Source organism: Podarcis gaigeae, assembly GCF_964106915.1.
Source record: "Podarcis gaigeae genome assembly, chromosome: 6".
Lineage (NCBI taxonomy): Eukaryota > Metazoa > Chordata > Lepidosauria > Squamata > Lacertidae > Podarcis > Podarcis gaigeae.
In genome coordinates this window covers 9,597,445-9,624,611 of record NC_139682.1, presented here as the reverse complement: position 1 = coordinate 9,624,611, position 27,167 = coordinate 9,597,445, and the positions used below count along the sequence as shown (strand labels likewise).

At 44.9% G+C, this 27,167-nt stretch overlaps 1 protein-coding gene across 3 annotated transcripts in view; it reads left to right on the top strand.

The window, feature by feature from the left end:
* The window catches only part of SLCO4A1 (solute carrier organic anion transporter family member 4A1), a 64,212-nt gene that overhangs the window by 5,753 nt on the left and 31,292 nt on the right, over window positions 1–27,167 (top strand). Inside the window, exons 1-2 of one of the 3 annotated variants that reach the window (XM_083744267.1) lie at window positions 3,620–3,682; window positions 25,993–26,987. In XM_083744267.1, the coding sequence (XP_083600393.1) occupies window positions 26,168–26,987 (820 nt within the window). In that variant the 5' untranslated portion in view covers window positions 3,620–3,682; window positions 25,993–26,167. Of the gene's footprint in view, window positions 1–3,619; window positions 3,683–9,903; window positions 10,179–25,992; window positions 26,988–27,167 lie in introns of those variants that run through there. The other 2 variants (XM_083744266.1, XM_083744265.1) reach the window with 2 other exon arrangements.

Sequence of the window (27,167 nt, the reverse complement as noted above, 5' to 3'; positions counted from 1 at the left end):
AGGGTCCTCTGGGAGGCAACTCTCCTTGGGGTGTGGGTGGGGAGCAGCTTAGAGACCCGGGATGGCAGTAGCAGCTGCCCGGAGGACTCCCAAGGAGAGGGGAAAGGAGAGGAGGCTGAGGGAACACTCCACAAGGGAGGGTGTTTTGAAAGGGGTGAGGGGCTGCTAGCTCAGCAGGCAAGGGGTGACATAACTGGGCTCCTGAGCCACAGAGGGGTACAGCAGAAAGATTGTAGTTGGTTAAGGGAGCCATGGACTCAAAAAGTTTGAAAACCTCTGGGTACTTAGATGAAACTATTAATAAAACACAAAGCACTTATATCTGGTAACAGCAAGGTTATAGCAACCTTTACCATTAAAAGAAACCGTCAGGTTCTCAATCTATTGAGTTCTATATTTGAATTTTTAATTAATTGATTAATTAACTAATACTTAGCCTTTTCCCCATTATGGAAGTCAAGACGGCATTGCAGGGGGTTGGACTAGATGGCCCTTCAAACTCTACAATTCTATGATCCTATGATTCATGCAGGTTCTCAGGAGGTCTCCTGCCCCATGAAAGGTTACTACATCATGTGGTACATATTACACCATAAGTCCTGAACTGCCAAGAGTCGACTCCGTTCTTCTACCAGCTACAATTCTAGCTATGCATGTAATCTTGGGCAAATCCTGCGGGTTCTAATGTCGGCAGCCTCCATATTCTCTCAGTAAATTGCCGCGTGAAGTTCGGAAATAACTTTGGCAGCGGTAACAGCGTTACAAGGCCTGGCAATTGCCCCTGCTGCTCCTTATTCACTGACAGACCGGGTGGGAAAGGCATAGCTCAGGATCCCCACACACCCAAAGTGTTGAAAAACCTCCTCTTTCCACAGGTTCTCCCTCCCCAATTCTAACTGTAGTCAGTAGCAGAAGAAGCTGCTCGGGCCCCTGGGGTGGGGCGAGGGCAGAGCGGGGGGTGGAGGCGGGGGGCAGGGCACGCCGTGGGGCCTCCAGAGTCTGCTTGCCTCCTCCCACTCAGCCGCCCTACAGTTGGGGGGTTTGGGCAGCATGGAGCCTGCGTGTGCCCAAGCTACCGCATGTCTCCCAGGAGAGACACGTGGCTTGGGCGTGCTGCAGGCCCCACAGTGAGTGCCACCTGGCATTTTGCCACCCCCCCCCCAGTGGTGACACCTGGGGCGGCCTGCACGCACCACACCTTCCTCCCTCCGCCCCTGACTGTAGTAGCAAGTTGAGCTGCTTAAAAAGGGTCATCGCTGGAGCAAGCCTCCAGTGGAAACATGCCTAAGGCTTCAGAGGAATCGCTATCCGTTCTCGTGATCTCTTCTAGTCATGCACAATGGGAGCTGGCAATGTGCATCTGTCATCAGCTTGACCTTAACTACAATGTCATTGTGAATGGTGCAAGCCATATCTTCTCCACCCATTCCAAAGAGAGAGAGAGGGGGGGGGGTTATACCTCCTGACTAGCGTCCACCTTACTTTGTAAGGGTGGGAACCCAAACACTCCCGGAAAATGTTGCTTGCCCTGTCGAAAAGCTCCCTCAACTACCCTCATTCCACCAGAAGTGCTTTCATAATAGGCTGCACCATAATAGGCTGCACCGGAACTGAGTGCCACTGTTGAATAAAGGAACTGGAGGAAATGGTGGATTGGGCCTATCAGTTTTAAATCTGCCTTTGAATTTGGGGTGTGCAATAAGTTTTGTTTTTGCTGTATCTATGTTTCTGTTCATTTTGTGGTTTCACATATTTATTTTGTAGTTTTAAAAATGTTTCTTCCTTATTTACCATAAGCTGCCCAGAGAAACTTTTCTTATGGAATAGCATAAATGGTGTCGGTAAAGAAACTCTGCATCACTCCACTGACATATTTTACTAGCCTTGCTGGAAATCCTCTGACTTCCCTCCCAATTCATGCAATGTTTTGCCAATGCGGGGAATCCCCAAACTCATTTTGGCTCTTGCTTTAGGCAACTTTGCAACAGCCACCATAAACTGACTCATTCATTCTGCCCCAACCCAGGGCGTATGTGTGCATTAGACCACAACTTCTTGTTTCTTCTTCCGTGTATGTGAGATCAGTTGTCTTCAGGCCTCTGGCAGGATTCCTAATGCACACAAGTATTAAAGTGAAGAAAAAGCCGCTTTTTGTGTCACCTCTGTTTATCCACAAAACATTTTAAGCTTATATAGACATCTAATTTCATGTCGTGTCTCAGCCCCAGAATCTGTCTCAGACCCTCCAAGTGTCCCTGCTTTCCAGGGACAGTCCCAGATTTACAGAAGCTGTCCCGATTTTTAATTTGATCCCAAAATGTCCCACTTTTCCTTAGGATGGCCCTATTTTCATTGGGGAAATGTTGGAGGGTGTGAAGCTATGCAACCCCCAAGCCAAGGGGATAAGTAACTTTACAACCTTTAGAAGGCAACACTGTATAGAGAAGCTTTTTAATGTTTAATGTTTTATTATGTTTTTATATATGTTGGAAGCTGCCCAGAGTGACTGGGGCAACCCAGCCAAATGGGCAGGGTATAAATAATAAATTGTTGTTGTTGTTGAATAGGACGCCCCTATTTTCATCAGAGAAATGTTTGAGGGTATGTGTGTCTTTCCTCTCCAGACTTGGGTGTTCCCAAGATATTTTCTGTTGATCCTGGAGTATCCAATTGAAATGCCACACAGCGGCTTGAAACTTAATTGGTTTATTAACAACGGACTCAGCTACATTAGTAAAGAAACAGCTATTTGAATGCACTATAAACACGCAACACCAGATGGCACCAGAGAGCAGGAAATTTTAAAATGCGGTTATCCATAGGGATTTCTTTCTTTTGTCATAAAGATCTAATTTTTGACTTATTTATAGCGGGGTTTTTTCCTGTGTCTAGGTCCACCCAAGGTTATATACAGTTCTCTAGCAGGGCTCCTACTACAAGCCTGCCCCCCTCCCTTCAGTATACCTGACAAAAGCCCAAGCTATTTCCCACAAACATGCCACTTTGTGCCTGTGGCTTGAGAATGAATGGAAGAAGAAGAAGAGTTTGGATTTAATATCCTGCTTTATCGCTACCCGAAGGAGTCTCAAAGTGGCTAACAGTCTCCTTTCCCTTCCTCCCCCACAACAAACACTCTGTGAGGTGAGTGGGGCTGAGAGACTTCAGAGAAGTGTGACTGGCCCAAGGTCACCCAGCAGCTGCATGTGGAGGAGCGGAGACACGAACCCGGTTCCCCAGATTACGAGTCTACCGCTCTTAACCACTACACCCCACTGGCTCTCTCTCACACTGGAACTAGCTCTCCAGCACTTTTGAAAGAGTTCAAGAGTCACATGAGGAAATGCTATGTTCTATGGACAACATGTAGGTGATAAACAAATTATTTATGTGAATCCCCTTATTCCATTTTTCTCCTGAGGTTGGGGAACAGATTGCCATTACAGTCGTACCTTGGAAGTTGAACAGAATATATTCCAGAAGTCCGTTCAACTTCCAAAATGTCCAAAAACCAAATTGTGGCTTCTGATTGGCTGCAGGAAGCTCCTGCAGCCAATTGGAAGCAGCGGACGCCCCATCAGACGCTCGGGTTCCAAAAGAACATTCGCAAACTGGAACAATCACTTCTGGGTTTGTGGTGTTCAGTAGCAAAAACGTCCGAGTTCCAGGGTGTTCGAGATCCAAAGTACGACTGTATTTTCATGTCTTGGTTGATCTGGCTGGCTGCAAATTTCAAGAGCTATCGCCATTCTTTTGGAACCCTGAAAGGGGTAAAGCTTGAGTCCAGAGTCCAATTTGAAGTGATGGAGCTGCCTCTTGCATGTCCCTCTCTGAGCTACTCCTAAAGGTCAGGGGTGCTTCCAGAATGGCGTGGAATCTGGAGTGGGCATGGGCTGCATCTGGAGGAGGAAAAATGCAGGAGTTAAGGACCTCCTGCCCTTTACATGCATCAAAGTACCTTCTTTTCACATCAGGGGATTTCTGAATTCCACCCAGGGTCAGTCACAAGTTGGTCTGAAAGGTGGGATATAAAACAGAGTGGGTTATTATGGGATTCCTTCTAGGACCCAACCAGAAGTGCATTGCCAGGCCACCACATCTCTAAAGCTAGCCTGGATGGGTCAGAAAAAGGAAATAGTATGGGACAGGGTGAGCAAGACAGCTCTTGTGGGGTGACCTTTCCTCCACCCCTTTTTTTTCTTTAAAATGCAATCAAAGCTGAAAAGTATGCTTTTGAAGGATTTGCAATTTCCGAAGAAACATATCCCTCTGCGACAGCTGCTGTGCAATGCTGCTGTTTCTCAAGAGTATGAGATCTGGTTTGACAAAATGTCCATCTCTCCCAGAGATGCAAAATGAGCCCCTTGGAATGCCAACAGATGTTTGTGCCTGGCAACGGAAACATTATATACCCTTATCTTGGGAAGAAAATGTTGTGTCCATTTGGCAGTGTGATGTGTGTGTCTTTTAAAAAAGGAATATTTTTCCCCCACCCCTTGGCACTGGGAACAAAATTTATGCCTAATATTTCAAAAAGGCCTCCTGGGGAGGAAGGAAGGAAGGAAGGAAGGAAGGAAGGAAGGAAGGAAGGAAGGAAGGAAGGATGGTAAACACCCACCTTTGATCTCTCTTCCCAATGCTCCACTTCCCCATAGACCTCAAGGGGCAGGTCCATGCCATACATCTAAAATGCCCCCAATACCCATTTAAAGCACATGTGCATTGGATGAACTTTAATTGTAAGGTGTGCATATGGTTGGTGCATTTGTGCTTGCAGTCAGTTTCATTTCATTTTCATTTACTAAACTTCTTCGGCGATGACTCATAGCCAAGTAAGATTGTCTTCCATAAACACAGTTTTAACAGGGACTGTGGAGGCCGATTCTGGATCCACACGTCCTTTCACAGTGGGGACATGGATTTCCGGGTGGGAGTTGATCACGGTGAGGGTTTCCTTCCTCTTAGCATGTTTCTTCTTTTCGTCCTGAGTTCAAGTGTCTTCAAAGGTCAAGACACCTTTGGTAAAGGCTGTTCTCCAACTGGAGCACTCGCAGGCCGGTGTTTCCCCGTTGTCGGTGTTTATACTACATTTTTTAATATTTGCCTTCAGAAAGTTTTGAAACCTCATTTGTTGACCACCAGCATTACGCTTCCCATTTTTAAGTTTGGAATAGAGTACAGTCATACCTCGGGCTTCAGGTTGCGCGATTTCGGGTTGCGCACTGCGATGAACCCGGAAGTACTGGAATGGGTTACTTCTGGGTTTCAGCACTTGCACATGCACAGAAGCGCTAAATCATGATTTGTGCATGCGGAGAAGCGCCGAATCGCAACCTATGCATGTGCAGACGTGTGGGTCGCAGGTTGCAAACATGCCTCCCGCACGGATCACGTTCGCAACTCGAGCGTCCACTGTAGTTGCTTTGGAGGACGATAATCAGGCATCTGCACAACATGACCAGTCCATTGAAGTTGATGTTGAAGTATAATTGCTTCAACACTGGTGATCTTATTATTCACTTGTCACCCAAAGGTCTACAAGCAATTAACAGCAAAAAAAGGAGATACATATTACCATGGGGGGGGGGGGAATCAGTGTGTGTGTTATACAATACACTAATATTTTATATATTGGGGGTACTCAAGAGTACGCAGTACCGGCAACTTTTTCACCTAAAAGAAAAGCACTGGTTAGAAGTGTAGCACTTACTGTAACAACTTTATGGTGAATACTGGCACCTCTTTTTCTAGAAGAAAAGCACTGCATAGAACATAACACCCTTAAAAAAAAGATACTCAAATAATAAACAAAGCAATTCTCAGACCCACTCATTAACAAATCCAAAACCTCACCTTCCCCCCTAGTCCAAAAATCATTCACATCAAAACATCAATTTCCCCGTTTAACCTCACCACCTAGAAGTCTGGGGTCAAGTCCATTTATTACAAACCAGTGGTGGATTTGATAGCCTCTCATCCAACTTTGGTGGTCACTGGTTATGTTCCAGTTGTGCTCCTTTAACTCAGTGGCAGGCAACTATCTTTAGCCCAAGGATGGAGGCTCTTAGAGTAGGTTATAAACTAGCTTGCAAAAGCCAGAGGTTTTGGTGCACTTCCACGCACACAGATGTTTCTACAGCCAGCCATGCATAGAGGGTATTATCAGTTCAAGGACATGTACCAGCCAGGGAAAAGCACTTTGACAGGAGCAATGCTCCTGAACAAGGCTAGATCCAAGGATCCCTCCAAGGTGGCAATGTGTTTCTTTACCTCCTCGTTTTATTCTCACAACAACCTTGTGAGGTAGGTTAGGCTGAGAGGCAGCAACTGACTCCAAGTGAGCTCCATGCCGCAGTGGGGATTTGAACCCTGGTCTCCCAGGTCCTAGTCCGGCACTCGAACCACTACACCACACTGGATCTCAATAACAAATAGGAAAAAAGAAAGAAGCTGAGGGACTAGAGAGGGCATACACAACCCTTGTATACTTAAAGGCATAGCAACCCAACTCCTACAACAAAGAGTGAAAGTCTATTTTTCATTTGCCAAGTGAGTGAGCCCTGCAATTGGTCACGTCAGGTTGATAGACCAAAATTGAAATGGAAAGAGAGGGGTGGGGTCACAAAGGTTCAAAGACATTTGGGCAGAAAAGCTTTGCTTTGGAGGAAAGTATTTAGCTGGCAGTGGGAAGTGTATTTGGCTTTTGTATGCAAACATCATTTGTCAGACACTTTGGTAATATCTGTGACATAAATATTTGGGCCGTCTTGCAATTTATAAGGCTCAGGTGACCTTTTTTTTTTTTCATTTCGTGGCCAGTCTCTTGCCGGTGGAGTTGCACAGATAGTTTTAAACCAGGGGTCAGCAAACTTTTTCAGCAGGGGGACAATCCACTGTCCCTCAGACCTTGTGGGGAGCCAGACTATATTGGGGGGAGGGGAAAATGAACGAATTCCTATGCCACACAAATAACCCAGAGATGCATTTTAAATAAAAGCACACATTCTACTCATGTAAAAACACACAGATTCCCACACTGTCCGTGAGCCCGATTTAGAAGGTGATTGGGCCGGATCCGGCCCCCGGGTCTTAGTTTGCCTACCCATGGTTTAGGTGTTGCTTGAAAAGCAGACGTTGTGGTTTTTAAAGAAAGGAGATATCAGAGTATTTGCACGGCCTCCAGCTATAGCTTTGAGCATTTCCTTTTTGTACTCTACATACTATTTCCTGGTGTGCTCTCCATACTAGACATGAGCTCCAACTATATATTCTGCTGGTGAATTACTGAAATTCTCACTTTGAACAATTCTTAAGATCCTTTATCAAAGGGCTTGTTCATAGGTTGGCATTGGTCAGTGATCAATGCTTTTGTGCTGGTTTCCCAGCCTACTGGGCTCAAAAAATGCCTGGATTTTCATATGTACGCTGGACCTGCACAGAGACTTCTGAATTCTAGCACTCGGCAGTGACATCATCATCAAGCGCCAGAGCATGGAGGTCCTAGACCCGTAACATATGCAAAATACATCAGGACTCCATTTTCACTGCTCTGCTTCTTGCATTCTAAATACCAGAGGCAGAAGGGAAGGCCAAAAAGGTCCAATTCACAGGGTGGAGAGCATAGATTTCTGAGATAGCTCTAGTGGTTTTTTGCATGTAGGCTAAAGGGAAGGAGGTTTCTGCTAAAATAGGTAATGACCCTAATATATACCAGAATGTGAAATAATATAGAAACAGGAAGACAAACCCACCCAACTTACTCATTCTGCTTACTTTCATCCACCCCCATCGTTCAGCCCAGACACTGAGGTCCAGCTCTGAGGGCCTTCTGGCAGTTCCCTCACCACGAGAAGTGAGGTTACAGGGAGCCAGGCAGAGGGCCTTCTCGGTAGTGGCACCCACCCTGTGGAATGCCCTACCATCAGATGCCAAGGAGATAAGTAACTATGCAACCTTTAGAAGACCTCTGAAGGCAGCCCCGTATAGGGAATTTTTTACATGCTTAATGTTTTTATGTATGCTGGAAGCCTCCCAGAGGGCCTGGTGCAACTCAGTCAGATGGGCAGGGTACAAATAATAATTTTTGTTGTTGCTGCTGCTTCTGCCGTTATCCTAATCCACTCCACAGTAGCATTATTTGAACATAACACAAACCATGGTTTCTGAGAACTATGGCACACAAACCATGGAGCTTCCAAATGTACTGAAATATACTCGAGTGTGGATTTCATGCTCTTTATTCAGCTCATAGTAGTGAGGAATGCCAGTTCCCCCCAAATGTCTGCTTTATATACATTATTTACACAATGGGCCCCACGTGATTGGCTAATTCCGGGATTCTCCTGTAGGCCAATCAGGTTGCTGATTCGCTTCCACCTGGAGCTGGATTGGGTGGACCCTGCAGACCAATCAAACTGCTGCATTCTGGATCCTATTGTTCTAGGACCAATCAGGCTGCTGCATTTTGGATCCTATTCAACTCAGTACATAACATGTACAGACCAACTATGGTTGAAGGCTGGTTGTCTATTTCCATTTCCCATTTCCTTGGCGCTCTAGATTCTAGCCTCAATATCTTCCAGAGGCAGTGCACCTGCCTTAAATTTCAGACAATAAAACAACCCACTGAAAACCCCGATTTCCAATTCTAGTTAGCTTGCTGTTGTTTAGTCGTTTAGTGTGTCCGACTCTTCATGACCCCATGAACCAAAGCACGCCAGGCACTCCTGTCTTCAACTGCCTCCTGCAGTTTGGTCAAACTCATGCTGGTAGCTTCAAGAACACTATTCAACCATCTCATCCTCTGTCGTCCCCTTCTCCTTGTGCCCTCAATCTTTCCCAGCATCAGGGTCTTTTCCAGGGAGTCTTCTCTTCTCCTGAGGTGGCCAAAGTATTGGAGCCTCAGCTTCACGATCTGTCCTTCCAGTGAGCACTCAGGGCTGATTTCCTTCAGAAGGGATAGGTTTGATCTTCTTGCAGTCCATGGGACTCTCAAGAGTCTCCTCCAGCACCATAATTCAAAAGCATCAATTTTTCAGCGATCAGCCTTCTTTATGGTCCAGCTCTCACTTCCATACATCACTACTGGGAAAACCATAGCTTTAACTATACAGACCTTTGTTGGCAAGGTGATGTCTCTGCTTTTAAAGCAATGACAAACCTAGACAGCATTTGCAGATAGGTAGCCGTGTTGGTCTGCCATAGTCAAAACAAAAAAAATTCCTTCCAGTAGCACCTTAAAGACCAACTAAGTTAGTTCTTGGTATGAGCTTTCGTGTGCATGCACACTTCTTCAGATACCAGATTGTATCTGAAGAAGTGTGCATGCACACGAAAGCTCATACCAAGAACTAACTTAGTTGGTCTTTAAGGTGCTACTGGAAGGAATTTTGTTTTGTTTTGACTAGACAGCATTTGGTTAGCTACATCTTTCAATTCACACATTGCCCCAAACCATAGTTTCGTTTTCTTAGCCATGCATGCAACAGAAGTCCCCTTTCTCCTCATGCCTTTTCCCATCCCAAATGTGCTCTGGGTTTAGTGGGTGTGCAGTGGGGGAGGAGAGGCGAAGAGCTCCATTGCGGAAGCAGAAGTCCTTGCACTAACAATGGGACGAGTGACTTAGCACTGCTTTGGATACAAGCCCATTGTTTGGAATTGCTACAGTATCTGAGCTGAGCCGGTGTGCAGCCTACTTCATCAGAAGTGTATCTATTTTCTATCTGATAACTGTTGGAAAGCATGCAAATGTTTCCACAAAAGCTGATGCTTTGTTTACACAAAGATGGTGAATCATTATCTCTTTAATTTGCTTTGCCCTGGGAGGAGAGCCAGAAACCACGATCGAGATAAAGGCTTTCCTTTGTTCATGTTTTCAAATACATAAGAAGCTTCCTTTGCAAATGGTGGGGTCCAAACAGCACTGGCCTGCCCGTTCATACTGGGCTCAGTTCAAGGTGTTGACTTCTACATATAATGCCCTGAATGGCTTAGGGAACCAAAACCTTAAAGGACAACCTCTGCTGGTCTGGACCTTGAGATTTGCAACAGAGGTCTTTTTTCATGGTTCCACCAATAGGAGTAACCCATGGTTGCAGTGTCATAGGATGGGCGATTTCAGTGGTGGTGGTGCCCTGGTTACGGATCTTGCCCACCCCACTTTGGAGGTCCAGGTCTCTCTGGTTAGTGGTCTTTTGGTGTCAGCTTAAGATGTATATTTTCAACCTGGTGTTTTTCTGTCTATTCTGTCTGCATTTTTCTGTCTATTCCTAAATCGCTGGAGCAGCAGTATACATAGGGACCAACTTCCCCCATAAAATATCTGATGGGGGGCCAGCCCCCCCAATGTTTTATTCAAGTTGGCACACCTGGCGGTATATATTTTGAAGTGAATGCTGTTTGCTCTAATCTCTAACCCAATTGTGCTGTTTGGTATGGCTTTCTGTTTGAATTTGTTATTTTGCACACCACTCTGGGATCTCATGGCTGAGCTGGCTTAGCAACAAGCATTGTGTATATTTTAACAAACTGAATAGAGTGAAATATAATATTATGAGTCATGGGAGCATGGAAAGTGTGTATAAACTTCACAGTGCTTAGCTTGTTTTTGGTTCCTATTTTGTTAATATTGTTTTATAGATTATAAATGCTGTAATGATTTGTCAATAACAACTTTTTCTGCAATTGCTGCTTTATTAATAGTGCTTTACAGATGATTTTACTGAAGGTTTGTTAATTATTTTATACGATTTATGCTGTACTTGCAATGCTCTGACTGGGGCTGATGGGGATTCTGGAGGGGCACAGATTCTTTGTTCTAGAACAGGCTTCCTCAACCTCGGCCCTCCAGATGTTTTGAGACTACAATTCCCATCATCCCTGACCACTGGTCCTGCTAGCTAGGGATCATGGGAGTTGTAGGCCAAAAACATCTGGAAGGCTGAGGTTGAGGAAGCCTGTTCTGGAAGGACCAAAATGAAGGATGCCCACTTTTAGTCTGGTTGTCTTGGGAACTGATCTGGCAACAGGAACTAATGCAGCCCACCCATGTCATTTGTTGCAATCTGCTAGGTGTTTAGAATCTCCCATTCCTTCTTTGGCTTGCAGTCCCAAGCAGGAAGTGAAAACATGAGACTGATAGTGTCCCTGGTGAGCTATTACGACACGATCGGTATGGGCTGTGTTCTGCCTTGCAGGTCTCGAGTTATGCAGAACTCCATGCAACTCTTGTCAATGGACTGGTTGGCTCTGTCAGGCTCCAGAAGCTGGACTAATTTGTTTGGTCAGCTCACATCTCATAGCATGTTAGAATCAATGTTTTATAAACAGTTCCAGTTCAGTGAATGTGACGTGAAATGAGCTCTGCATCCTATCCCACTGCATGCTGCCAAAATAAATCTATTGATTACAGATTGGAAACAAAATAAAGAGCAGGGCTGGGGGGGGGGGGTTATCATCTGACTGCTCTCCCAGTACATTTTAAAAAGTGCATCATTCATGCTTGGAGACAACAAATGGTCTCCGATACTTTTAGTGATGGTTGAGAACATTTGCTGGTCATTCAATTTGCAGTTTTTAATCCTTTTTCTTTCTATTTGGGTGGCAATTCATTTAGGATTTGTTTTATTGTTCTGTGTTGCCTTGAAGCCATTTCAAGTGCAATACATGGTATAGATTCCATCATTGCTGGTTTTATGTTTCTCTAGATTTTATTATTATTTTATTATTATTTATTGACGTTATATACTGCCCTATAGGGATGCAGGTGGCGCTGTGGGTTAAACCACTGAGCCTAGGACTTAGAATCATAGAATCATAGAGTTGGAAGAGACCACAAGGGCCATCGAGTCCAACCCCCTGCCAAGCAGGAAACACCATCAGAGCACTCCTGACATATGGTTGTCAAGCCTCTGCTTAAAGACCTCCAAAGAAGGAGACTCCACCACACTCCTTGGCAGCAAATTCCACTGTTGAACAGCTCTTACTGTCAGGAAGTTCTTCCTAATGTTTAGGTGCAATCTTCTATCTTGTAGTTTGGACTTGCTGACTTGCTGATCAGAAGGTCAGCAGTTCGAATCCCCGCAACGGGGTGAGCTCCCGTTGCTCTGTCCCTGCTCCTGCCAACCTAGCAGTTCGAAAGCACGTCAAAGTGCAAGTAGATAAATAGGTACCACTCTGGCGGGAAGGTAAATGGTGTTTCCGTGTGCTGCTCTGGTTTGCCAGAAGCGGCTTAGTCATGCTGGCCACATGACCCGGAAGCTGTACACCAGCTCCCTCAGCCAATAAAGCGAGATGAGCGCCGCAACCCCAGAGTTGGCTACGACTGGACCTAATGGTCAGGGGTCCCTTTACCTTTACTTATAGTGCCCTATACCCGGAGGCATAGTTACCAGGTAGGAGGCATCTGGTTCGCCATTGTGAGAACAGGATGCTGGGCCTGATCCAGTTGGCTCTTGTGTTATTATGATAATAATAATGCTTAGCCATAAGCATACTTAACATTTGCAGAGTGATTTTTCTTCTTCTGATGTCTTGATAACCACACACATTTTTTCAATGAGGTTATATATACACCTCCCTGGCAGAGCTATTATTAGAAGTCTGTAACAGGTTTCCCTCTGCTGAAAGGTAGAGAGGTAGAAGGAATCTGGGGTCTGAGCTCCACTTCAGAGGAGAGTGCACTGCGAATTCAGTTTAAATTTTGCTTATAATAATAATAATAATAATTTATTATTTATACCCTGCCCATCTGGCTGGGCCTCCCCAGCCACTCTGGGCGGCTTCCACCACAAACCCAGACAATGGGTTATATAACATCTTTCCCCATCACAAGTCCCTCTAGATGTTATGGATGCAGCTTCCATTATCCCTAGCTGGGGCTGATGGGAGTTATAGCTCAAAACATCTGGAGGTAAAGGCAAATGTAAAGGACCCTTGGATGGTTAAGTCCAGTCAAAGGCGACTAGGGGGCTGTAGCGCTCATCTTGCTTTCAGGCTGAGGGAGCCGGCGTTTGTCCACAGACAGCTTTCCGGGTCATGTGGCCAGCAGGACTAAACTGCTTCTGGCACAACAGAACACTGTGATGGAAACCAGAGCACATGGAAACACTGTTTACCTTCCCACTGCAGTGGTACCTATTTATCTAATTGCACTGGTGTGCTTTTGAACTGCTAGGTTGGCAGGAGCTGGGACAGAGCAACGAGAAGCTCACCCCATTGCAGGGATTCAAACCACTGGCCTTCTGATTGGCAAGCCCAAGATATCTGAAGAAGTGTGCATGCACACGAAAGCTCATACCAAGAACTAACTTAGTTGGTCTTTAAGGTGCTACTGGAAGGATTTTTTTTTGTTTTGACTATGGCAGACCAACATGGCTACCTATCTGTAACAAGCCCAAGAGGCTTAGTGGTTTAGACCACAGCGCCACCCGTGTCCCACATCTGGACGGTGTCAGGTTGGTTGGGGAATGCTGATATGAAAGATGATCACACTATTCAGTTTGTGACCCATGCTACACTACAGGGCTGGAGAACAGTTGGATACAGCTCCTGCCATCTCTTACCAATGGCCAATGATGGGAGTTGGAGTCCAACAATATTCCTCATTTGTCAGGAGTGAGCAGTAAATCACACCATGCAAGTTGGAGTCAGCTCTTTATTTGCAACAACAGGATCTGCACAGGGTTTGTCAGGCCTACTGAGCACAACAACTGATATCTGGAAGTCTTGCCCTCATGAAGCAGTTGCTGAGGCTGAAGGTCCCCGTCTCCCCACAACTGCCGTATGTCCCTCCTCTCCAGGGTTTCCCCCCCCCCCAAGCAATCAGAGGCTGTTCCTGTGCAATGCTGATCTCTTCTCCACACTTTCCATGCCTCTTCTAGTTCTGGGAGACAAGCAGGAAGGGAAGAAGAAGAAGAAGAAGAAGAAGAAGAAGAAGAAGAAGAAGAAGAAGAAGAAGAAGAAGAAGAAGAAGAAGAAGAGTAGTTTGGATTTGATACCCCGCTTTATCGCTACCCGAAGGAGTCTCAAAGCGGCTAACATTCCCTTCCTCCCCCACAACAAACCCTCTGTGAGGTGAGTGGGGCTGAGAGACTTCAGAGAAGTGTGACTTCAGAGAAGGTCACCCAAGAGCTGCATGTGGAAGAGCGGGGAATCAAACCCGGTTCACCAGATTATGAGTCCACCACTCTTAACCACTACACCACACTGGCTCTTGTCACACCAGGTGGGGGAGATACTTGTGACTCTTTACCAGCCTGACTCATCTCTGCTTCTTGGCCTCTCACCACCCAATTTCCTGCCTCTGATTCTGGACCTCTCTGCCACAGACTCTCCCAGCTCACTTAGCCCCGTTACCTCCTCAGCTTCCAGCATCTCTTCCCCCCACTCCAACCAATCGATGACACAATGTGTGATTTAGCATTATGTGCAGTCCCAGTGCATGAGTCACTTCGGCCAACATTCTCCAACTTATAGTCCTACTGAAGCCAAGGAGCCGTTCTTTGATTTAAGAAATGCCAGAACTAATTGACAGCACTGAAGCTGGCTCTGAGGTCATAAAACTTTGCTCTTCCATTGTGCCCTGTTGAAGCTTGCCTATATTCTGCCAGGACTGTCAGAATCTTGTCCATCATCTTCAGGAAAGACTTTCTGAAACAAGATCATGCCTTTCTGCACCAACTCTTCCCCTTGGCATTTTTATGGTGATTCACGAAGTTTCAGGGGAGGTGCAGTGGAAGAGAGCCCCTGCACCCCCATCGAAGCATTTCTAGGCCCAGTTCGATGACCTAGAAAGATCCTCAAAAATGTTCCTTCCCTGTAGAATTACCTTAGGAAACCAGATACTGCAAATTAATTTGCACAATTAATGAGGCGTGTGTTGCTGCTGATAAGAATCAATTACTAGCAAGCATCTGGGTGGTGAACCTCTTTCTCCAAAGTAACCCATAAGAGCGAACAAACCTTTTGGCTCTTTTCATTTCATTTCTCTAAACAAGATTTGGTTCTGCTTTTAGCTCTCCTGAGAGTCGTGGATATAAATTTATCTTCGTGGTTTTCATTACAAAGGCCAGATACTTATCTAAGATTGATGGCTATTAATAGAATAGTTACAAGGATGAAAGTTAAGTATTACTGAGTCTAGCACTGTTCAGGTAACAACACCATTCAGTAAGGCCCAAAGTGTCATTAATTTCAGACTATTTAAACTCTACAGTTACTTTCTTGCCCAGCCACGCTAATTGTTATGAAAATAAATGGTTTCCTGTAAGCCCAGCCTGGATACCAGCTACCACTTAGCTAGAGTTCATTCAACACCTTTGCAATATCTGCAGCACAGATATTGCTCTGGAGTGTATTTTTATTATACTTACGCTTGCCATAAACCTTACATGCTTCCTCGTTGCTGTTAGGTGCATTATATATAAGCACTTTTGCCCGTTAATGGTTTTCTGTCTTCATTGTATGTTGCCATTAGTAAGGTTGCCACCTGGTGAAGGCAAACATAATGGGTTAGTCATGTGAACTTTAACCACTTAATTAACTGATTAAATCTGAATATATTTGCATATGAATTAAACAGAAGTTCCGAGAAAAGAAAGACATCCATTTTTAAAAAAAGATGACTCACATTAGAAAATAATGTTAATCTGTCTTAGCATTTTAACTGTTGTATGTCTTAAATTAACTGTTGTAATTTTTTCTTGATTTGTCCTAGTATTATTATTACAGGTGTACCTTGGTTGTTGAATGCCTTGGTACTCGTATGTTTCAGCTCTTGAATGATCGAAACCCGGAAGTGAGTGTTCTGGTTTTCAAACTTTTTTTGGAAGTTTAACATCTGATGTGGCTTCTGTGGCTTCCGATTGGCTGCAGGAGGTTCCTGCAGCCAATCAGAAGCTGCGCTTTGGTTTCTGAACATTTTGGAAGTCGAACGGACTTCCAGAACAGATTCCGTTTGACTTCCAAGGTACAATTGTATTATGATGATGTATTTGTATAAAGACCTTGCATCACAAAGGCATCATATTTACAACTATGCTCATAAAAGGTAACACAGACAGACAGACAGACAGACAGACAAGAGTCATACAGACAACTTAAAAACAGCATTCCCAATTATTTTTTGCTTTAACAAAAGGAAAAAAGGGATTCATCACATAATCTACTGTGTGGTGGGCTCTGTAGTCATCATAATATGCATGGATGTGTTGCAAAAAGGTGCAGTCTTCTTTTGAAAGGTTTTAACTACTAACTAGTGCATTAAATGCATGCTTTCTCAAAAGTGAAACCCACGTTGTTCCACAAAACATACTTCCTGGTAACGAAACCTACTTCCTGGTAAATGTGCATAAGATTGCAGCCTATTACTCAAACCAGAAGTGGATCCTTTTTCTTCTACTTCTTCTTCTTTTCATATCCTCTACTGCATCTCCAGTCCCAGCAAATTGCTAATAAACTTTAATTCTTCCAGCAAAAGTGCATTAGTTGCTCCAAAGCACTAATGGCTTCTAATGACTCTGCCAAATCAAATCACAGCCCTTGATTCAGCAAGAACAGGCTGTATATTCTCACTGGTCTCGCTCAGGTTCTTCGTGAGCACGTCCAAAAATAGCAGGCTCAATGCTGCCTTGAAGACGCAGCTCTCTGAGAAGATCCAACAAAAAGAAATCAGCTTTCAAGGAAATGACTTGGGCTGCAGCCTTACTTGCCTAGGAATACTGTAAACCCTCAAAAGACTCAAAGGGACTTTCTTTGAGAAAGACATATGGTAGGATTGCAGGAAAAGTTTCAGAAGTTTTTCTTTTCTTTTATTCCATTAAATCTATTTACGGCTGCAACAGTTAATTGATCAACTTTCTCAGCTGAAAAAATCTTTTGCTTGTCCCAAGTTAATCAGGCTGAAAATCTTTATTTTATTTTTCTGTAACTTGGTTTTATTCTGATACAAAACTGAATTGCAGAGAGGAACCAAGAGTGAGTAATTTCTTTTGGCTCAAAGGGCCACATTGACCTAGTGGGCAGCCTTCTGGGGGCCACATGTTAATTTGCTGGCGGAACAACAAATATTATTATTATATATTTATTTATATCCTGTCCTTTTTTTATTGACAAGGACTGAAGGTGGCTTACAGATAAAACAGGAACATCTAAAAATATCATGCTTTTCTGAATTTTTAAATGGAAAACCCGAGCACACAGAAACACCGTTTACCTTCCCGCCACAGTGGTACCTATTTATCTACTTGCACTGGTGTGCTTTCAAACTAGGTTGAAGGCGCTGGGACAGAGCAACAGAGTCACGGGGATTTGAACTGCCGACCTTCCAATCAGCCAGCCTAAGAGGCTCAGTGGTTTAGATCACAGAGCCACCGGCATCCCTTTTGCTGCTGTGAGAAGGGGATGCTGAACAAGATAGGTCTTTGGCCTTTTCCAGCAGGGAACATCTTATGTTCAATGGTGAGATTTGGACTTAGAATTTGGGATTTGCAACTTGTGGCGTTTCCCCCTATCAATTTCAGTCATTTGGGGAGACCCGGAGCTCTGGGTTAGAGAACAGAATCCGGTGATCCTTTCCTGAAGTGGAGGTCACCAATGTATCCCCATAGGTCTTCACATACCCACAGAGGTCACCCTTGGTCGCCTACCCTGCCCCTCCCTGCTCTGAAACCAGGCTCAAAAACAGCACTTTGTTGTACCCCATGGAACAGTTTGTGGTGTGTGTTTGTGGTGCCGGCAACAACTTATCTAGTCTGCAAATATATCCGAAAGGGCCAAAAAGGGTTGGTGACCCCTTCTCCTAAAGAAGAGGGGGGGTCACCCTTGCAGGGGGTTGGACTAGATGACCCTTTGGTCCCTTCCAACTTCATGAGTCTATGACTCTAAGAAAAAATAAAGATCAATTTAGGTGACACTTTGAACCACTTGGTTGCTTGACTGGAACTCAGGTGTGGTTTACCAAAATGAGCAACGCAATAGCAGAACTGGGAACTGACTCATCTCCCCCCTTTCTGTGGTCTCAGATGCGTATTGCAGGGCTTTAGAGATTAAAGAAGTAGCCTTGTGGCCAAGACCTGCTGTCTCCCAGTTCGTACAATATCCAAGCTAACAGGTGTTACTTGCCTTTTCAGTCCCTTGAGTTGATTCCATAATCCTTCAGGTTACAGACTCCGCTAACTCAGAAATAGAACCTGGGGTAAGGAACTTTGTTTCAGGATGAGAACAGAAATTGTGCTCCAGCGGCACAGCAGCAGCAGGAGGCCCCATTAGCTAAAGTGGTGCTTCAGGTTAAGAACAGTTTCAGGTTAAGAATGGACCTCCAGAACAAATTAAGTACTTAACCCAAGGTACCACTGTATTTAACATGCATCTCTGGGTTATTTGTGGGGCCTGCCTGGTGTTTTTACATGAGTAGAATATGCCCTTTTATTTAAAATACATCTCTGGGTTATTTGTGGGGCATAGGAATTTGTTCATCCCCCCCCCAAATATATAGTCTGGCCCCCCACAAGGTCTGAGCAACTGTGGACCGGCCCCCTGCTGAAAAAGGTTGCTGACCCCTGTTTCTAGTCCAACCCCCGGCAGTCCAGGAATCTCAACTAGAGTATCCATGACTTATGACCACCCAACCTCTGCTTTAGAACTTCCTTGGAAGGAGAGTCCACAACCTCCCAAAGGAGACTATTCCACTATCAAAGAGCTGTCACTCTCAGAAGGCTATTCTTGATGCTTAGTGGGCATTTCCTTTCTTGTCACTTAAAGCTTGCTCCATCTTCCCTGTGAAAGCCCTTCAGAGAGCCCTATCATATCTCCTCTCAGTCTCCTCTTTTCCAAGCTAAACATGCCTAGCTCCCTTGCCCCTTCCATGGAGGTGCCATGGATTGAATTACACTGCCTGCCAATGTAAGCATTACTGAGCCGGAGAGACCGATGGCTTGACTGACTATAAAGCAGCTTCTTACCACCCATTGCTAGATATAGGCAACATGCCATAAAGCTGCTAAGGAGCTAGAAAGTGTTGGTCAGGGAGATGGCCTGAGAGGGGAGGATGCAGCGCTTTGTTGCATAGCCAAAAGCTGCTGGCAAGAAAGTGAAATTATATAGAGGCAGCAGAGAACAGACTACTCATGTTGGTGCCAGGGAAAGAGCCTGTTAAGAGTCTTAGTCCTGAAGGCCTTCGAAAGACTTGTGGCTCTAAGAATAAGAATAAGAATAAGAAGCAGAGACATCACCTTGCCAACAAAAGTATGTCTAGTTAAAGCTATGATTTTCCCAGTAGTGATGTATGGAAGTGAGAGCTGGACCATAAAGAAGGCTGATCGCCGAAGAATTGATGCTTTTGAATTATGGTGCTGGAGGAGACTCTTGAGAGTCCCATGGACTGCAGAAGATCAAACCTATCAATTCTGAAGGAAATCAGCCCTGAGTGCTCACTGGAAGGACAGATCCTGAAACTGAGGCTCCAGTACTTTGGCCACCTCATGAGAAGAGAAGACTCCCTGGAAAAGACCCTGATGTTGGGAAAGATGGAGGGCACAAGGAGAAGGGGACGACAGAGGATGAGATCTTTGGAGAGTGTTCTTGAAGCTACCAGCATGAGTTTGACCAAACTGCAGGAGGCCGTGGAAGACAGGAGTGCCTGGCGTGCTCTGGTCCATGGGGTCACAAAGAGTTGGACATGACTAAACAACTAAACAACAACAAAAAATTATTTATACCCCATCCATCTGGCTGAGTTTCCCCAGCCACTCTGAGTGGCTTCCAACAGAATATTAAAATACAATAGTCTATTGAACATTAAAAGCTTCCCTAAACAGGTCTGCCTTCAGATGTCTTCTAAATGTCTGGTAGTTGTTTTTCTCTTTGACATCTGATGGGAGGGCATTCAACAGGGCGGGTGCCACTACCGAGAAGGCCCTCTGCCTGGTTCCCTGTAACTTGGCTTCTCGCAGGGACGGAACCGCCTGAAGGGCCTCGGAGCTGGACCTCAGTGTCCGGGCAGAACGATGGGGGTGGAGACGCTCCTTCAGGTATACTGGGCTGAGGCTGTTTGGGGCTTCAAAGGTCAGCACCAACACTTTGAATTGTGCTCGTAGACATTGTGCCCATGTCGTAGCATCCCCATAGTTCCACAATTTCAGTGGTTACCAAGCTGCAAATGTACAAATCTGAGTTGGGTTCTCTGATGCTCTTGCAGGTAATTCTGCATCTCACTTTTCTCCTCCTCCTCATATTCAAGGCCTCCCATTATATTCTGCCACATCATCCAATGCGGGAACTAATTTCACTTTGCAGGGCGTAAGCCTCTCCCGGCTATGAGAAAACACAAGATAAGAGCGGATCTCATTTGCTATAGTAATTCCTTATCAAAGTCACAAAGCCAGCGAGAGTGAAAGAGAAGATTACCTACCACTGAGAAATGCCTTGGGAAATAGGATTATTTTACATGCCATTTGGCAGCTAACTCATAACATTCATCGCGCTGAGTAGTTGCAGCTGAGTTTTCAGGGAGGGATTTTAATTGGCCCTGTGACTTGTTATGCTGATTAAAATGATAATCTCTGATGAAAAGCTTTGTCGGAGCGCTTCTTAAACCGCTGCTTCCAAGGCCAGTGGGGTTAGGGGACAAGTTGTGGGTTTTTTAAAAATTAATATTTATTGGGTATTCAGTGTTGCCAGTTTCTGCCCCCACATTGCACTCATCTTCAAGCTGCTATGTACCGTATTTTTTGCTCCATAAGACGCACCAGATCATAAGACACACCTAGTTTTTGGAGGAGGAAAACAACAAAAAAAATTATTCTGAATCCCAGAAGCCAGAACAGCAAGAGGGATGGCTGCTTTCGCTGCGCAGCAATCCCTCTTGCTGTTCTGGCTTCTGGAATAGCTGCGCGAAGCCTCTTCAGGGCAGGGGGAACGTTCTTCCCACTGCCCTGAAGAGGCTCTCTGTTGCTATCCCAGAAGCCAGAACAGCAAGAGGGATTGCTGCACAGCGAAAGCAGCAATCCCTCTTGCTGTTCTGGTTTCTGGGATAGCTGCGCAGCCTGCTTTCGCTCCATAAGACGCAAACACATTTCCCCTTACTTTTTAGGAGGGAAAAAGTGTGTCTTATAGAGCAAAAAATACGGTAAGTCTAAAGCAGGGACTGCTAATGTGGCACAGTCAGGCAGTGGCTAGCTTTTCATCTTTGAAAAATGTCTAGAACCAAATGAAGAAATTGGAAAAGTGATGCTCCTCTCTCTTTGCCCCACCATCCTCTTTCAGTATAATATTTTTTTCAAGGCTCAGATTAATTGTGCTGGATCTGACTTTTACCCAGTTTCCTTGGGAAAGTGGTATGCATATGCACACACTTTCTGTCTCTCAGGGTTGGCAAAAAAGTGATCAGAGGCAACGGGACTCACTCCCTCAAAAATCCAAGTGTGCCGATAGGCCCAAAGAGTGTGGCTATCCCTCTTTTAATGGGTTGCCTGATGCACGTAGCCCTCATAATCTTCTCACAATGTTTAAAGAAAGGAAGAGAGTAAAGTTTGCTGTGTGAGAATTAGTTACCAACTTAAAACAAAAATAAAAATCAGAGGCTACATTGGTGCCTTTAACAGCAGTCTTATCTGGAGATGTTAACAACTGATGATGCATTGTTTCCATGTCAAGAAAACCCCCATTTGCTTATTTCTGCAGAATCAGGCTACTGTTAAAAGGTACAGGAGCAGACCGGGTTGAGGTCTCCCTCTTCTGTCAATTACTACTGGTTGGGAGATCCTCTGGAGCTGATTTTGGGGTACACAGTGAAGAAGGAGGAGGAGTGTGTTATGTACTGAAGTTCTCACCCTGGGCCCGCAGGGGGATACTGTAGATAGCTATGCAAATAAGGGATCGAAAGTGATTGGATAGTTTTAGAAAATAGTTACAGTTACGTTGTACTGGAGCTCTATATAAGCAGGCTGACTGAACCCTTCAGTTCAGTTCTGTTCTGGCCTTGGAATAAACAAGAGCTGTTTGAAGAATCGCTGTGTCGTCTGAGATGTTCACCCACAACTTAACAGAGTGTAATTTGAAATCCTGCTGTGCTAGCAGAACCCAACGGTTGCAGCAATAGAAACCTTATGCTTGGCCTCCTTTTGAAATTCTTCAAGGTGTTTTGAAAGACTAAATTCAATCTTGAGAGATGTTTCAAGAGCAACATCATCATCATCATTATTGATATACTGCCCTATACCTGCACCACTAACATGGTGGTGGGCAAGGATGCTAGACAAAGACAGTCTAGTATTTTGAAATAGAAACTTAAATAACAAACAGTTACAGAAGAAGTGTGCATGCACACGAAAGCTTATACCCAGAACAAACTTAGTTGATCTCTAAGGTGCTACTGGACAATTTTTTAAATTTTTATTTATTTATTTTGATTGCGTCAGACCAACACAGCTACCTACCTGAATCTAGAATCAACAATTAAAAACTCCCATGAACAGATCTGCTTTCAGATAAAAGTCAAATCGTTGCTTATCTGTTTGACATCTGATGGGAGGGTGTCCCTCAGGGCGGGTGCCACTATAGAGAAGACCCTCTGTCTGGTTCCCCGTGGCTTCATGTCTGACAGTGAGGGAACTGGCAGGAGGCCCTCGGAGCTGGAGCTCAGTAACTGGGTTGTATGATGGAGATGGAGATGCTTCTTCAGGTATACAGGGCTGAGGCCGTTTATCTGGTGGCACTAATTTCCATCTCCATTGCAAAGGAAATTGTGCATCCCAAACCATTTCTGTGGACTGTGTGGGTATTGCTGTCTGTGCTTATATGTGGACCGAAAGCAACATCATCTAAAGGCATCTTAGGAGAAGAGTTGTGGCTCAGTGTTAGAATTCCTTCTTTGTAGGGAGAAGGTCCCAGGTTCAGTCTCTCACATCTCCAGGAAGGTTTGGGAGAGACTTCTGTCTGAAACTCTGGAGAGCTGTTGCCAATCAGTGTAGACAATCCTGAGCCAGATGGACCAATCAGATGGTCTGACTTGGTGCAGAAACAGAGGTAGCTGCCTTCTACCAAGTCATTCCATTGGACCATTTAGCACACTGTTGTCTACTCTGGATAATGCAAGACAGCTTCCTATGTTCCTAATGAGTTAGAAAGTGTGGATTTCTGCAAACTTTTAAGCAGTATTTTAATTCGTTGTTGTTGTTTAATCGTTTAGTTGTGACCAACTCTTCGTGACCCCATGGACCAGAGCACGCCAGGTACTCCTGTCTTCCACTGCCTCCCGCAGTTTGGTCAGACTCATGTTGGTAGCTTCGAAAACACTATCCAACCATCTCGTCCTCTGTCGTCCCCTTCTCCTTGTGCCCTCCATCTTTCCCAACATCAGGGTCTTTTCCAGGGAGTCTTCTCTTCTCATGAGGTGGCCAAAGTATTGGAGCCTCAGCTTCACGATCTGTCCTTCCAGTGAGCACTCAGGGCTGATTTCCTTCAGAATGGATACGTTTGATCATCTTGCAGTCCATGGGACTCTCAAGAGTCTCCTCCAGCACCATAATTCAAAAGCATCAATTCTTCGGCCTTCTTTGTGGTCCAGCTCTCACTTCCATACATCACTACTGGTTAAACCATGGCTTTAACTATACGGACCTTTGTTGGGAAGGTGATGTCTCTGCTTTTGCTTTTGCTCTGCTTTGCTCTGCTTTTAATTAGTATTTAATTAGTATTTTAATAAAGTCATGCAAACTACTGCAAAATATATTTGCACCCCAGTCTTGCACTGTCCGCAGCTTTGAGATGGGACAAAGAGTGAACCTATTTATTGCCAATCAGAACACTCCACAAAAGGAACCTTTTCTATTCTGAAGACAGCTTAAAAGCCCAGGAAAATGATCCATTATATATCGCTTTTTTTCCCAAAAATAACATATCCATGGAATGCTGGGCTTCTCTTCTAAAACGTTGTTTTCTCTCCCCCCCCCCCCCGAGTTTCTTTCATCCTTATCCTTTTTGCGGGGGAAGTATTCCTTCTCCTGATAGTGTCCTTGTATTACAAGTGTCCCCATAGGATTAACATGACCTATTTCAAAGGAGAAATAGAGAAACATCCTTAATGAAATGATCCAAAATATGAACTAGTTGCATAACAGCCCTACTTTTCATCAGCCGGTAATGTGTGACATCCTATCTGCTTCCTACCACAACCATGTGCTGTGTACAGTTGACTATAAAGAAATCCTAGAAGATCAGATTCTACTCATGTGTAGGAGCTCCACACAGTGAGAACATCCATGGTCTGCATAGAAACCATGTGCAGTGCTCAGCTGTTGCAAAAAGTGGCTAAAAAGTGCTAAAAGTGCTTCTTCTTCTTCTTCTTTGACGATCACTTGTAGCTGAGTAAGATTTTCTTCCATGACCAAGGTCTTAACAGTGAGTCCATGAGTGACTGTGGAGGCCACTTCTGGATCCACACGTCCTTCCACAGTGGGGACATAGGTTTCTGGGCAGGAGTTGATCATGGTGAGGGTTTGCCAAGCGTGCATTCCTCTTAGCGTGTTTCTTCTTTTCGTCCTGAGTTCAAGCGTCTTCAAAGACCATGACACCTTTGGTAAAGGCTGTTCTCCAACTGGAGCGCTCGCAGGCCAGTGTTTCCTAGTTGTTAGTGTCTATACTACATTTTTAAAGATTTGCCTTGAGAGAGTCTTTAAACCTCTTTCATTGACCACCAGCATTATGCTTTCCATTTTTAAGTTCGGAATAGAGTCGTTGCTTTGGAAAACAATAATCAGGCATCTGCACAACATGACCAGTCCAACGAAGTTGATGTTGAAGAATCATTGCTTTGACACTGGTGATTTTTGCTTCTTCCAGTACACTGGCATTAGTTCACCTGTCTTCCCAAGTGATGTTTAAATTATTTTGGAGACACCATTGATGGAATCTTTTGAGGAGTTGGAAATGGGGATTTAAGTGGTCCATGTAAGGTTGGTAGTACAATAGCTTTGTAAACCAGCATTTTGGTTTCCCTGTGAATTTCCCAGTCCCCAAACACCCTGCACTTCAATAGGGAGAAAGCTGTACTTGCAGAGCTCAAGTGATGCTGGATTTCGGCACCAATGTCGGCCCTTGTGGAAAGATAACTGCCCAAGTCGGAGAAGTGATTGACACTTTCCAGTGTTGCACCATTGAGTTGGATTGGTTAGATTTGTTGTCGCAGGAAGTGGGTGCAATGCCTGGGGGTAAAATTGCAACCACACCATGGCCTTACCTGTGAGAAGCACATAGAATCACATAGTTGTAGATTTGGAAGCGACCCCATAAGTCACATGGTCCAACCCTCTGCAAAGCACGAATCTCAACAAAATCACAATAGCTGACCAGATGTCCATGGGAAGCCAGTGATCAGGACCTCCGCACAACCCCACCAATGGTTTTCTACAACTGGCATTCAGAGGCATATAGCCAAGAGGCAGGGCATAGCCAACATAGCTAGTAGTCATTGTCAGCCTTATCCTCCATGAATTTGTGTAACTCTTTTTTTACAGCCATCCAAGTTGGTGGTCACTCGCTAGGTGACCTTGGGACAGTCACGTACTGTGTAAAGATTCTCAGTTGCTTTTAGGTTTTCCTCCCCATTGTGTCTACATTTAAATTTTATAATATTTCTATTTCTACATGCATTTGTGTTGGTTACGCTTACTACTTTTACTGTATATTGTATGTGTTTCTATCAGGCATAGTCAAACTCGGCCCTCCAGATGTTTTGAGACTACAATTCCCATCATCCCTGACCACTGGTCCTGTTACCTAGGGATGATGGGAGTTGTAGTCCCAAAACATCTGGAGGGCCGAGTTTGCCTATGCCTGGTTTATATCAATATATTTTAATTTACTTATTATTTACTTATTTATTAAAAAGATAAAATGCATGGTTGGGAGTGTTGCTTCATGGAGGAAAATCAGGATAAGAATGTAATGTAATAAAATAAAAAGTGCACCTCCTCATTCCACCTGATTATCTCTTTCCAGAATGAAGCTGTTTCAAGGTCTCAGCACTGCCTGTATACCCATCGGTGCACTTATTGCCAATTCTCTCCTTCTGAAAGCCGAGACCTCCGCCCACTGTTAGAAGAACACAAGCCAGCCTGGGGAAGGGAGAAAAAAGAAGGGAAAAAAGCACAACACACCTCTTGGCTCCTCTTTGATGGCAATGCCTCACAACTTGGCAGGAGAAAATGGCTACAACTTTACCCAGAAACTCATTTTCTCCAGCCCGTCCAACCCAGCGGAGAACAGCCTTACTTTTGATACAACCAGTCCCAAGGAATCTTGCAACACTTCCGAGAGCAATGGCACTTTATACTCCAGCGCAAACAGCCCTTCGGACTCCTGCATTAAACCCCTCTGTGACGAGGGACCCGAAAACAAGAGCCAGTTCAGCAAAGGCATTAAATACGTCTCCTCAGAAGGAGAAGTGCTGGTTTGCGGATGGGGAGCCTTCACACCGAGTTGTTTACAGTTCTTCAACACGCCCAAGGGGGTCTTGTTCTTTCTCTGTGTGGCTTCTTTCCTCCAGGGGATGACCGTGAACGGCTTCATTAATACGGTCATCACCTCCATAGAGCGGCGGTTCGATCTCCGGAGCTACGAGAGCGGGCTGATCGCCAGCTCTTACGACATCGCCGCCTGCGTGTGCTTGACGTTTGTCAGTTACTTTGGGGGGAACGGGCACAAACCGCGGTGGCTGGGTTGGGGGGTGTTGATCATGGGCATTGGGTCGGTCATCTTTGCGCTGCCCCAGTTCACCACCAGCCAATACGAAGTACATTTCTCGGAGGAGATTGGCCTGTGCTCCTCCAATCAGAGTGTGGGGTGCACAGAAAGCGTCTCCAGCCTCTCCAGTTACCGGTTTGTCTTCATGCTCGGACAGTTCCTACACGGGATCGGAGCAACGCCATTATACACTCTTGGAGTGACCTATTTGGATGAAAATGTCAAGTCCAACTATTCCCCCGTGTATATTGGTAAGTGTCAGGCTTCAGGGAATCGGTTTCCTCCCTCCGTGCCAGTAGATAAGCAGAACAAAGGGAAAGGAGTCTTCTTACCAGTTAGAAACTTTAATAATCACAGCCAGAGAACAAAGAACCCATCTCCAAGAAAGGGCAGTGCTCCCAATTAAGAATCCCACCCTTTTACGTCCCTAT